We start from the raw sequence: 13,297 nt of genomic DNA on the forward strand, positions 1-13,297 counted from the left end.
CCAGGATCTGGTTCGTTCTCCTGTGCTTGTTGAACCTGCCTCTCCAGTTCCCAGGTAATAGCTCCAACGAATCAGGATTTGGAGATGATAGTCTCAGGGTCAGTGGAGTCTACAGTGGCAGAGAATTGTCGGGACAGTGCATCTGGCTTGATGTTCTTGGAGCCCGGGCGGTAGGTGATAGTGAAGTGGAAAGTTCTTGTGGTCCGTCCAGATGATGATTGGCAACTCAGTGCCCTCCAACCAGTGGCGCCACTCCTCCAAAGGCAGTTTTATGGCCAACAGCTTGCAATCTCCCACGTCATAGTTTCTCTCTGCGGGTGAGCAGCACCTGGAAAAGCAGGGATGAGTTTCCCATCGGAGGGAGACTACTGGGACAGGATAGCCCCAACTCCTGTGTTCAAGGCGTCGACCTCCAGGGTAAACTGGACCGAGGGGTCAGGGTACATGAGGATAGAAGCCTGTGAGACCCTTGCCTTGAGGCGTCGGAAAGCCCGATTGGCTGCAGGTGCCCAGGTGAAGGTCTTCTTGGTGGAGGTGAGACCTGAAAGCGGTGAGGCAATGACACTAAAGTTCTTGATAAACACACGGTACAAATTGGCAAACTCAGGAAGCATTGGAGTTGTTCCCGGGCCTTGGGTGTTGGCCAGTCCTCCACAGCTTTGACTTCTCCTGGGTCCGTCTTCACCTGTCTGACTGGGACAAAGACGGGCTGATGGCAGGGGGGGCCCTAGAGGAGATCTATGGAGCAGTAGGGGCAATGAGGTGGAAGGCTTAGAGTCCTTGCTAAACACCCGCTGGAGATCATGGTACTCGGGTGGAACCAGAGACAGGTTGGGAGGGACCCCAGCGGAGACAGGACCAACCGAAGAGCGAGGAAGGGCTGACTGAAGACAAGAAGCCAGGCAACTGGAGCTCAATGTCTCTATACGCGATTCTCTCCAATTTATGTGGGCTACCGACCGACCTGTTTTAGGGACCACAATATTTTGGCCGCCTCCTCCTCGCTCAAGGAGGAGGAGAATGTTCTTTTAAATTGAGCTAGGAAGTTGGTGTAGTTGAGACTGTGAATGTTTGTTTCGTCAACGAAGGACTCTGCCCATCTCAGGGCTTTGTCTCTAATGAGACAGATAATGTAAGAGATTTTCCCAGGATCATCTGGGAAGGACCGAGGGGAACGACAGAACACTAAGGCGCATTGTAATAAAAAAACCTGGACTTACTCAGCTTACCAAAGAAGGGTTGGGGGGTAAGGGTGGAGACCCCGATGCCGGGTATTGAGGACAGCACAGGACCAGCGGGAGGCTGGGCAGCTGGAGGAGAAGCAGAGGTAGGTCGAGTCACATTTAGCTGTCTTCTTAGATCCTGAAATTCGTGGGTTAGCGAATTCAGGTGCTCCCCATCACCGCTAATTAGAGCCTTTCTTAAGGAGTGGAAACCAGGAGGAGGGCGTCAGTTGTTTCTCGCTTTCAGCGTGGTACTTGACCGACCAAACTGTCTTCCGAGTAACCTCCAAGCCAGTTCCTAATTCCGTGTCTCTGTTTACTTCCCAGAACCCTTGACTCAAGCCTGAGAACCTCCAAGCCTGGACCTCTGAGGAATCTAAGAAACCCTCTGATCTCCGGTCTGCTTTTAGCCCTCCTGCCTGAGCTCACCTGTCTGTCCACCCTCCAATACCATCTGCACCAGAGAGAGAGCCACTGGATTAGCACCAACCTCCCTGGGTCAAGTCAAGCCTCAACCTCTGTGAGTTAAGCGTCCTCCACAATTCTGTTGTTCACTAGTGCCCTCATCATTCCCAGCAGAACTAGTGACTATCCAGCCCGCCAGCACTGCCTCTGTTTACACTGCACCTTGACAATAAACTCCCTTAACATATTGTCTGTCTCAGTGGTTGCCCTGATTCAGAGTCAATTTTCTCTAAACATGACAGCACTCCACAGCATACTCTGCTCTATTTCCCTTAAATACTGAGTCTCAGCATTGAGATTTTCTGTAGTGAAGCTGGCAGCAGCCTCAATATAACCCTGTTTATCTGTATTTTGAACTCCATGTTTGGTCTACAATTTCCAAATTCCATGATTTTTTTTTTTTTTTTACTTTTGATTAGATTTAAGGATAATTGGTCATCATCAAACCATAATTTATTCAATTTGATAATTTCTTCAATTACATTCTTTACCAGCTACTCTGAGTAGTCATTTAGAACTGATCTACATGTTGGCCATCTGTATTTACGTCTAAAGATGTTTTTGAGCAGTTCTTCTAACTCTCTGCTGCTGTTGGTCATTCATTACATTGAAAACTGTTATTAAAAATAATTTGTGAAAATCTTAGAAAATGCAAACATTGCCAAATGAGATGGATGGGGTAAAGTTATCATTAGGCTCTGTGGTTCAGCAGCAATGAGACCTTGTCACTGATTTGTGAAGAAAAAAACTGAGAACCTGAGATCAGTGACGTTGACTATGTAAATCAATTTTTTGAATTTGTTCCACATGAAAATGCTTCAGGGCATGACGGTTAAATCAAATGCAAATAGTGCTTGGATTCGGTATGTAAGCAGTGAACATTGCTCCTCTCTGCAGTTCTTCACCAGCAAAGAGGACAGAAAAGGACAGATGGAGAACGTTTTTCAGTTTTTTGCTGCTGCGTCTGGTACGTCTTTTACAACATGTATTCAGATGTGAATCTTAAAGGTCAATCTAAAGTAACTGATAGTTTCAATCATGCTGATCTCTGTCTGCAGCTCTGTGTGCCGTCTCCTCACTTCCTGCACATAAATACCATTTTGTTTATGAACCAAAGACCTGGAATGAAGCTCAGAGTTTCTGCAGGGAACATTACTCAGACCTGGCAACCATCCACAACATGGATGACGTGAACATCCTAAACGAGATGGCGGACTCGCAGCAGATGGTATGTTACATTTTTTCTTTCACTAGAAAATAGAATGAGAGGCACAAAAAACGTTCAGCTGCACAAACTTCCATGTATTTCTCCTTCACTTGGGAAAAATTTACTTTTGCTTTGCATTTTGTTTTGATGGAAACAAACTCTGAAGAACTAAAATATCCAAAATTGAAGGATGAGACTTCTAGACAGAAACAAACACATTTATGGTGGCGAACTCCCCTGAAAATTGTCCCAGTATAAAAGTAAACCACTGAGAACAGCTCTAACTGCATCCACAGGTTATCAGATGTGTAACACAGTGAAGAGCAAAATATGAGATGCTTTGAATGGTGGACAAGACCTGAAAACATCTGGAGGTTCTGTACACAGAAGGTTAATGAAACATCTAAACATTTGCCAAAAAAAAAATCAACTTTTCTTTGAATTTATCTTATTAAATATTATACACCTTCTAAACTCAATTTAATAATTATAAGTTAAGTCAAAACAAATGTTGTCTCAAGACCCTTTTCTAGACAAGCAGACTCTGTTTATTACAGAAATAAAGTGGGATTAAACACATCATGCAGACAGATTCATTGACATGCACCGTAAGTAAATCCTAGTTTTAAAACGATGCAGTTAGACTTAGTTTATTATTCCAGTTGGTAAAAAGCTCTCCATCTAAAGAACCCCAACTGGTTGCGTCGAGTTGTTGAAGTGGCAACAATTCCTCTTACCAAGTCAGGAAAACTTTCCTTTAACAGGGAGGAAACCCTCCTGCAGAACCAGGCTCAGTGTGAACGATCAATTGCTGCGACCCACAGGGGCTTAGAGAAGACAGAGCAGAGACACAGAAAGCACAGAAGCATTGATCCAGGTAAACTTTCTATGTGGGAGAAAAGTAAAAAATAAATGGCTGACTGGCTCTTTTAGTGGCTTCCGCCAGCAGAGAAACAGCTAAAAAAATAAACTCAGTTTTCAGGTCTAGAGAATGAAAGAGAGCACAGGTAGTTAGTTGCAGTAACTGAGCAAAAAAATGGTGGGAGCAGCAAACAAACAGTTCTAACGAGACAATATGGCAGGGACAGGAAGGTTGAGGGACATTAGAACTGGACTGATGTTCTCTATCTTCCTGGTTTTAGTGGGAACACGAGCAGCAGCATTCTGGATCAGATGCAGTTGTCTGATAAATTTTTTAGGGCAAATCTGTGTTGCAGTAGTCAATAGAACTAAAGATAAACACAAGGATGAGTTTCTCTAGATCTTGTTGGGACATCAGTCCTTTAATCAAGGAAATGTTCTTCAGGTGGTAGAAAGCAGATTTTGTAACTGTCTTTATGTATCTTTAAAGGTTCGGGTCTGAATCAATCATTGCACCCAGATTTTGGGCCTGATCATGTAATGATTTGTGTTTAGGACCCGATAATTCACCCGTAAAGAAATAGCAGGTGGAAATGTCTGATCTGTGATGCTGACGCTGCTTTACTGTACTCTCTACAGAGAGCCTGGATCGGACTGTATGACAACTGGAAGTGGTCCGGCTCTGATGGGGAGTACAGGAACTGGCAGTCTGACCAACCCACTACGTACCAGGCAGAAGAGAACTGTGTGGCAATGATGCCGAATAGTCAGTGGATCGATGCACCCTGTGAATGGCTCTTAAGACCAGTCTGCTCTGATGGGACCGGTGAGGAATCCAGTTTCCAGGTTCCTGCCTGAAACGTTTCAAAGCGTATAGTTCATAGGCTGAAATATAACTTCCATTTGGTGCAATTTAAAGGATTGAAAGTGACTTTTGTCGGCATCAACGTCTCCATGACCTGGGCCAATAGTCAGAGATACTGCAGGGAACATCACACAGATCTGGTCACCATCAGAAATGAGACGGACAACCGGAAGGTAAAAAAGCTGATTTCAGTAAACGCAGCGGTTTGGATTGGTCTCTACAGGAAGTCCTGGGAATGGGTGGATGGAAGCACCTCCTCGTTCCGGTACTGGAAGTCCGGGGAACCCAACAACGTCAGGGTGAAGGAGAACTGTGTGGCAGCAAATTTTGGAGCTTCTGGAATTTGGGAGGATGACAACTGTGATGTGGAGAAACCATTTATCTGCAACCAAGGTAAATGCAAGGAAATGTTTAACATGTCCAAAAAAAAATTGCAGAAAATAAGTAAAAATGTTTTTACTTTAAAGAAAATGTTTTTTTTCACTTGCTGGGTTGAAACAGAGAATTAATTACGTTTTTCTTATTGTCACCTTTCTCTGTTCATTTTCCACCTGTGGCCCAGCCTGAGAACCTTCAATTTTATTCTGAAGGATTTAGGTTTTTTTGTCCAACCAATGTCATTGTCCCACACGAGTCACTGGTAGAACCCTCACATTTATGTATTTACTTCCATATTTAAAACACAAGACCAGAAACCCAGCTTCATCCACCAGAGACACATGAATGTGGAAAAACTTCAAGATCTCTGAAACTTTGCAGATCTTTTTCTCTCATTTATCCCGCATATATGAAATTATTAACCAAAAAACACATTTAGGTAATATCACATTTAGGTAATATCATGTTACTGATGAAGAAGAGGAAGGTTAAGCAGTGACTGTTTCAATTTAATATCAAGCTGGCCGGAGTGCCACAAGGCTGTGTGATGAGTCCCTTCCTCTACTCTCTCCTCACCCACGACTACTGACCTGTCCATGGCTCTAACGCCATCATCAAGTTTGCAGACGATACCACCGTGATTGGCCTTATCAGAGACAACGATGAGGCCGCCTACAGGGAGGAGGTGGACCGTCTGGCTGAGTGGTGTGACAAAAACAACCTGCAGCTGAACACAGAGAAGACCAAAAAACCCATTGTGGACTTCAGGAGGAACGCTGACCTACACCCACCCATCCACATCAAAGGGACAGCGGTGGAGCGTGTGGACAGCTATAAGTTCCTGGGAGTCCACATCTCCGAGGACCTGACCTGGACAACCAGCTGCTCCAAACTCATCAAGAAGGCACATCAGCGCCTGTTCTTCATGAGGACCCTGAGGAAGAATCATCTGTCCTCAGAGATCCTCACGAACTTCTACCACTGCACAATTGAGAGCATCCTCACCAACTGTATTACAGTTTGGTACGGGAACTGTTCTGTCGCCGACCGGAAGGCGCTTTAGAGGGTGGTGAAAACTGCCCACCACATCGCCAGGGCACCGCTCCCTACCATCAAGGATATCTATAGGAAGCGGTGTCTGAAAAGGGCCGGGAAAATCACCAAGGACTTCACTCACCCTGCACACACACCCTTCTCCCTCCCTCCCTCTGGGAGGTGTTACAGAAGCTTGCGGACCAGAACCACCAGGCACCGGAACAGCTTCTTTCCCACAGCTGTCATGCTCCTGAACCCCCCATCCCCCCATACAATAATAACATATGGACTCACACACACACACACACACACACACACACACACACACACACACACACACACACACACACACGCACACACACACACACACACACACACACACAATTTGTATACAATCTGTATAGATTCTGTAAATCTTATCTGCCATTATTTATCTTGCATTATAAACCCACTAATACATATATAATCCTTTTTCCTAACATTACTGTAAATTCTATTTATACACAACATTTTACAGTCACCTACTATTACTTTTTACTTACATATACACTTATAAACAATATTTATATCCTGTATAGCACTCTTCTGGATAGATGCAAACCACATTTCGTTGCTTTGTACTTGTGACAGTGCAATGACAATGAAGTTGAATTCTATTCTATTCTATTCTAACGTCTGAAGGTCTCAAGCAAAAAAAAAACAACTCCCTTCTCTTCTGTATGTCGTTAAGAAATATTCTATTGTCCTCTTGGAACTGAACCAACATCTTGGGGTTTGGTACTGTTCACATATTTAATATGTTCATCAACTTAGAAATAGATGAGTTATAGTTCTAGAAACATGAAGGCATCCAGAAGAAACATTGGCCTTCATCCACTGTCTTCCATGTTTCCAGGCTATTTACACGATAAATTAACTAACAGACCAGAACTGAGAGAAACACTGAGTGTAAACTAGGAACTGTTGGCTGCTGCTGGCTACACCTCCAGGTTCAGGTTGTTTGCATAAGAACTGTCTAGTTTCCAGCTTGACTTGTTCAGTTAGTGGCTGCAAAGCTTCAGGAACATTCTGCTGGTGAAGCTTCAGATAATCCAGGGTTATATTATGCGAGGCTCAGCAATATAAGAAGCTTTTAGAAATAACAGGAGAGTGTATCCCAGCAACTACTGGGTCAAAAATCATTAAACTCCCAACCAGAACTGATTAAATATTTTCTCCCATCACAGTTGTAGTTACAAAGAAGGTTCTGAAAGTGAAGCTGGTCAGAACCTCCCCTCTGGACCTGGAGGATCCTGCTGTTCTGGAAAACCTGCTGAAGCAGGTAAATTACAATAAAACCAGAAATAATCACCAAATGTAAAAACAAATCTATTTTCTTCATTCACTGTATTTTCAGTCGTAATGGAGCGAACATGTTGGTGAGCAGGTGAAAAGGTTCTGGTTTGGTTCTGAACGAGCAGATATGGTACCAGGGACAACTCTAGCCTGAAAACTCATTTATCTGCTGCTAGCTGCTCTCAGGTGATGACTGCATGAAGAAAGGAGCAGCTCAAAGCAGATCAGCAGAACATGCTGAGGGTTGGTACCGAGGTGGAGTCACGTTTGGTACCAGATTATTAACTGTAGTCAGTGACTTCCTCTTCTGGACCAGATCCTGACTGATGGCGACTCATCAGGGTCTTTGATGGATCCCAGTTTGTTGGCTTTGGATTCTCCAGCTGCTTACGGAGGGATGGTTGGTGGTGGCAGCATCATGCTGTGGGGTGGATGGAATGATGCTTCAGAGCTGGCATTTTCCTCACCGCAGGTCCAACTAGGTCCAACATTTCTCCTTCATTCAGGGAAATCCTCTGATCACCACCAAATGGTTCCTGGATTGTTGGAAGAAGGTTCTCCAGGAGGACCTTTGGATCCCACCCTTCATTGATTGCAGTGGTCTGAGGAGGATTGGGAGGAAACCCACTGGCTTGGTGGAGAAGCAACGCCACACATAGATTGGACCAGAAACCTTCACTGCTGCCACCAAATGGGCCTCATGGTGGCTCTCAGAGTTTCTTCTCCTGGTTTTCAAAACAACCAGAAGGAGGATTCATCAGAGAAGAAAGGGTTGCCCCAGTCCTCTGCTGTCCGGACTTGTACTTCCTGCAGAACCGCGGTCTGGCCTCCATGGTCAGAAGTGTCTTCTTGTAATAAAGTCTTCTCCACACTGAAGATGCAGCTATATGAAGCTGCTGAGCAACCTTTGCACTGGTGGAGACCTGGTTGTGTTTCATCCTCCTCATGAGGAGACACAGCCTGGTTCTAGCTTGACCTGCTAGGACATCCTGAAAGTTCTTCTCTGCGGTTGAACCTGTCAGGTCAAAATATCTTGTTTCTTCCAGCAGCTTCCTGCCTGTGAAGATGTTCTGATGCAAAGAGACAAAGTAGCTTTTCTTTGGAGGAAACAAGATCAAGATAATGGTTGTGTGCTTAATCCAAAAGTACTAATGTCAGGAAAATGAACTAAAAAAGTCTAAACCAGTCACCTGTGATAAGATCACAACATGCTGGAACTTCAGTAGAATATTGACCTTAAATAAGCTGTGTCTGTGTAATATTAACATCAGTGATGTTATTGTGTTTCAGCTGGTACTGAAGCTGCAGGAGCAGTGAGGGAAGCCAGAGGTCAAACTGAGCTGGAGGAAGCAGACGGATGGAAAGATATTCCATAAAGAAGATGATATGTAGGAGGATCTTAGAAGCTGAAAATCCAGCTGGTGCAACAGTTATTTCACAAGATGCAAATATTGAAATGATTGTTTAGTTGAAGGAACTCCTCTGAGGAGTGAAGAGGACTGAATTAATGCACAGATGAGCAAAATGTTGGTGGTGGTGGTGTGTGTGTGTGTGTGTGTGTCTTTGTGTGTGTGTGTGTGTGTGTGTGTGGGGGGATCATTAAATTTTCAAAAATAAATATCTACCCCATGCTTAGCTGTTGTTATTGATCCTTAAATAAAATTATAATAATTAAAGTAAACTTTAGAGAATATTTCAGTCTTTCAGTCATTTCAGTCGCCTGTCTGAATGTTAGCTTAACTTTTTTTGCTATTGTTGATGGAAGTGAATGAAAATAGTCCAGACATGAAGAAAGAAATCCTCCATCAAACTCTTTTGAGTTTTATGCTGTTGAACAGTAGATGGCGCTGTTGTGTTCTGCTGCTATCATCTCTGTCTGAATATAAACTAGTTACTTTACGCTTGTAAAGAGTCTCACTGCTGTCTGACTGTTAGGAAAGCATGTCAAGAATAAATGATGAGTTTTATCAGATGAAAAGAAGTTTGTTTCATTTCTGTTTTAGTTCATTTTTACTTAAGTCATAAGCAAAAATCAAGACCACACATATTCAATTTGAGAAAATTCTCTTCTGAATTGAATCTTTGGTTCTGCTCTCAGATTTATTGCTTCTTGCTCAGACATTTTCTGCTCCTCCTTGCCTCCTTTTCCAAACCTCTTCTCTGCTCAAGTGAGAGATGCACTCACAAACTTGCTGTCTCGACATTTGGATTTTTTTGTTGCTCTCTCTCGGATTAGAGTTGAATCATGGCTTAACAACCATTAAAGCCAATAGAAAAACTTCCTCAGATAAGTTGTGCTTGTTTACTTCTACTGAGTTATCCCGGGCTCACGTTGAATGATCTAGATACGGTTGCAACGCTACATGGAACATAGATAATTAAAAATCAGCATCTCTTACATGTGATTGTGGGTCTGATTATGGAGGCCCTGCAGCGCATCAAAACACACCACAAGAAAGAAGTTTGCAATTTGCAGCGATCCCCGTATCAAATTTCACGAGCCAAACAGGAAACATCGGCTGATGGACAGGATAAACTTCCAGTGAATTTCTGAATAAAATCAATGAATAAAAACGTCAACACAGAAACATGGGGAAACAGAGGGGATTTTGGAGGATAAAGTACGATATTTAAACTTACACATAATGAGTTTTGCCCTAAAAAAAAGAAAATCATGGCTGTTTTTTAATAATTTATGAGGGATAGACACAGAAAGGACCAGATGAACTTCTGTTCTAGCCAGTCCCAATTCACTAGGTGGAGCCACAGCTGGCTGCTGTGGAGCAGTGTGAGTGGGGGTTTGTAGCAAACTGGAATTGGACAACAAAAATCACATGTGGAGTTCCCCAATGGTCCATCCTGGGTCCCTCCTATTCAATATCTACATGCTCCCTGTAGCTCAGATCATAAAACAACATCAGCTACCATCACTATGCAGACGACACACAGCTCTACGTCACCATGTCACCAGGTAACTATGAAAAGACAAAAGTTGTAATCCTTGGACCAGAGTCCTCAAAAGCGTCAAAACTTCTTAATTAATCACTTGTTCTCGGTAGCATTAAATTGGCCTCTGGTAATAAATTAAAAAATCTTTTTGACTAAGTTAAATGCCTCCCAGGGGCCAGAACGGGCGACATAGAATCTTACCTAAAACTGCTGGCTAAGGATAAGCGTAAATACAGTAAGATTGTTATTCACGCTGGCGGTAATGACACCTGGTCACGCCGATCGGAGGTCACTAAAGTTGGTGTTGCTTCGGTGTGTGAGTTTGCTAAAGCAATGTCGGACTCCGTAATTTTCTCTGGTCCCCTGCCTGATTTGACCAGTGATGACATGTTTAGCCGCATGTCATCATTCAACCGCTGGTTGTCTAGGTGGTGTCCTGAAAACGACGTGGGCTACATTGATAACTGGAGAACTTTCTGGGGAAAACCTGGTCTGATCCGGAGAGACGGCATCCATCCTACTTTGGATGGTGCAGCTCTTCTTTCTAGAAATCTGGCCGGATTTATTAGTCCTCCTAAATGCTGACAACCCAGGGTCCAGACCAGGAAGCAGAGCCGTAGTTTAACACACCTCTCTGCAGCTTCTGTACTGTTACCCACCCATTATCCTATTGAGACGGTGTCTTTCCCACGGCCAAAACTTAACAGATCAAAAACTTATCTAAAAGGAACAAATCATAAAAACCTAATAAAAATCAATACAGTTCACCTTGAACCTAAAAATAAAACAATTAAATGTGGTCTATTAAATATAAGGTCTCTCCCTCCAAAGACTTTGTTAGTTAACGAATTGATTTCTGATAAACAGATTGATTTGTTTTGTCTCACAGAAACCTGGCTACAAGAGGACTACGTTAGTATAAATGAGTCAACTCCCTCCAATTATTCAAATTTCCACATTCCCAGATCTGTGGGAAGAGGAGGAGGAGTGGCAACTATCTTTCAGTCTGATTTATTAATTAGTCCCAGGCCAATTAATAACTACAGTTCTTTTGAACATTTAACCCTCAGTTTCCCTCATCCAAGCTGCAAAGCAATAAAACCTCTTCTGTTTGTTGTTTTGTATCGTCCACCAGGCCTTTACACTCAGTTTTTGGATGAGTTGTCAGATTTCTTATCTGATTTGCTGTTAAATACTGATAAGGCTATTATAGTGGGTGATTTTAACATCCATGTTGACACAGAATGTGATAACCTTAGTGTAGCCTTTAAAACTATCCTAGATTCAATTGGTTTTGCTCAAAATGTGCATGAACCGACGCACTCTCGGCTCCATACTTTAGACCTTGTTCTGACATATGGCATTGATTGTGAAGAATTAACAGTATTTCCTCACAACCCTGTCCTGTCTGATCATTTTTTAATAACATTTTAGTTTAATCTAACTGAGTTTTCCACCCCCAAAAGAGGGTTCCATTATAGTAGATCTTTATCGGATAATGCTGTATCAAAACTTAAAGAGTCTGTCCCCTTTTTAATATCCTCCGTATTGCAGAAATGCCCTGCAGATAGCAGCAATGTTGTTTCTTCCAATTCACAAATAGATGTCTTTGTAAACGGTATGACTTCGTCATTGCGTTCTGCATTAGACAATGTAGCTCCCTTGAAAAAGAAGGTGATTATTCACAGGAAGCTGGCTCCTTGGTTTAATTCAGAGCTGCGTTCCTTGAAGCACAATGTTAGGAAATTGGAGAGAAAATGGCGCTCTACACACCAAGAGGAATCCTACCTAATCTGGAAGAACAGTCTGTTGTTGTATAACAAGACCCTTCGCAGAGCTAGAGCAGCATATTTTTCATCATTAATTGAGGAGAATAAAAATAATCCTAGATTTCTCTTCAGTACAGTTGCCAAACTTACTCAGAGCCACAGCTCTGTTGATCCATCCATTCCCTTAGCTCTTAGCAGTAATGATTTTATGGGATTCTTCATAAATAAAATTGATTCCATTAAAAATAAAATAATTGGCATCCTCCCAAACATGATTACCTCGTCCTCAGTAAGTGAGGCAGCATTGGAGGAATCCTTAGAACCTGCGCAGTGTCTGAACTGTTTAAAAGCAGTAGAGCTTTCTGAGTTATCTAAAATTTTAGCTTCATCTAAACCTTCTACCTGTATGTTAGACCCAATCCCAACCAAGTTGTTTAAGGAGGTATTCCCTCTGATCAGTGGTCCTATTTTAGACATGATTAATGTATCCTTGGTAAATGGATATGTACCACAGGCTTTTAAAGTAGCTGTTATTAAACCTTTACTTAAGAAACCATCTCTTGATCAAAATGAGTTAGTAAATAACAGACCTATATCTAATCTTCTTTTCTTATCTAAAATTCTTGAGAAAGTAGTTGCTAATCAACTATGTGAATATTTACAAAGTAATGACCTACTTGAGGAGTTTCAGTCAGGCTTCAGAGCTCATCATAGCACTGAAACAGCTCTGGTGAAGGTCACTAATGATATTCTCATGGCCTCAGATAATGGACTTGTGTCTATACTTGTCCTGTTAGATCTCAGTGCTGCATTTGATACAGTTGATCACAATATTCTCATACAAAGACTTGAGCATACTGTAGGGATTAAGGGAAAAGCATTAGGCTGGTTTAAATCTTATCTGTCGGACAGATTCCAGTTTGTTCATGTTAATAATAAATCTTCCTCAAACTCTAGGGTCACTTGTGGAGTACCACAGGGTTCAGTCCTTGGACCAATTCTATTTACTATATATATGCTTCCGATTGGCAAAATTATCAGACAGCATGGGATTAATTTCCACTGTTATGCTGATGACACTCAGCTATATTTATCCATAAATCCTGATGAATCCAATCAGTTACTTCGACTGCAGTCATGTCTTGATGACATCAAAAGCTGGATGACTTTAATTTCCTGCATTTAAATTCTGACAAGACAGAAGTTGTAA

General features: G+C 42.5%; 2 protein-coding genes across 2 annotated transcripts in view; both read left to right on the forward strand.

The window, feature by feature from the left end:
• The first annotated feature begins 342 nt into the window (after positions 1–342).
• On the forward strand, positions 343–4,614 carry LOC118560325 (P-selectin-like). The gene is made up of 5 exons (XM_036131480.1): positions 343–550; positions 1,634–1,743; positions 2,586–2,655; positions 2,747–2,916; positions 4,396–4,614. Exons 1-5 carry the CDS (start codon positions 343–345, stop codon positions 4,612–4,614), a joined length of 777 nt encoding a protein of 258 aa, XP_035987373.1.
• Positions 4,615–4,850: 236 nt separating this feature from the next.
• Positions 4,851–13,297, forward strand: part of LOC110367737 (C-type lectin-like) — a 74,310-nt gene continuing 65,863 nt past the window's right edge. Inside the window, exon 1 of the transcript XR_004931963.1 lies at positions 4,851–5,014. The gene's annotated coding sequence lies outside the window, so the exon portion shown is untranslated. The remainder of the gene's footprint in view (positions 5,015–13,297) is intronic.

The sequence above is a fragment of the Fundulus heteroclitus genome, chromosome 1, assembly GCF_011125445.2.
Source record: "Fundulus heteroclitus isolate FHET01 chromosome 1, MU-UCD_Fhet_4.1, whole genome shotgun sequence".
NCBI classification, from domain to species: domain Eukaryota; kingdom Metazoa; phylum Chordata; class Actinopteri; order Cyprinodontiformes; family Fundulidae; genus Fundulus; species Fundulus heteroclitus.

What these genes read in the sequence shown, in the direction of transcription:
- LOC118560325 (XM_036131480.1), top strand. Translation starts at nt 343, where the DNA reads ATGAGTTTCCCATCGGAGGGAGACTACTGGGACAGGATAGCCCCAACT. An exon ending in GGAGGTGAGACCTGAAAGCG is followed by an intron (nt 551 to 1,633) that starts GTGAGGCAATGA and finishes GTCTGCTTTTAG; the next exon opens with CCCTCCTGCCTGAGCTCACC. An exon ending in CAAGTCAAGCCTCAACCTCT is followed by an intron (nt 1,744 to 2,585) that starts GTGAGTTAAGCG and finishes TCCTCTCTGCAG; the next exon opens with TTCTTCACCAGCAAAGAGGA.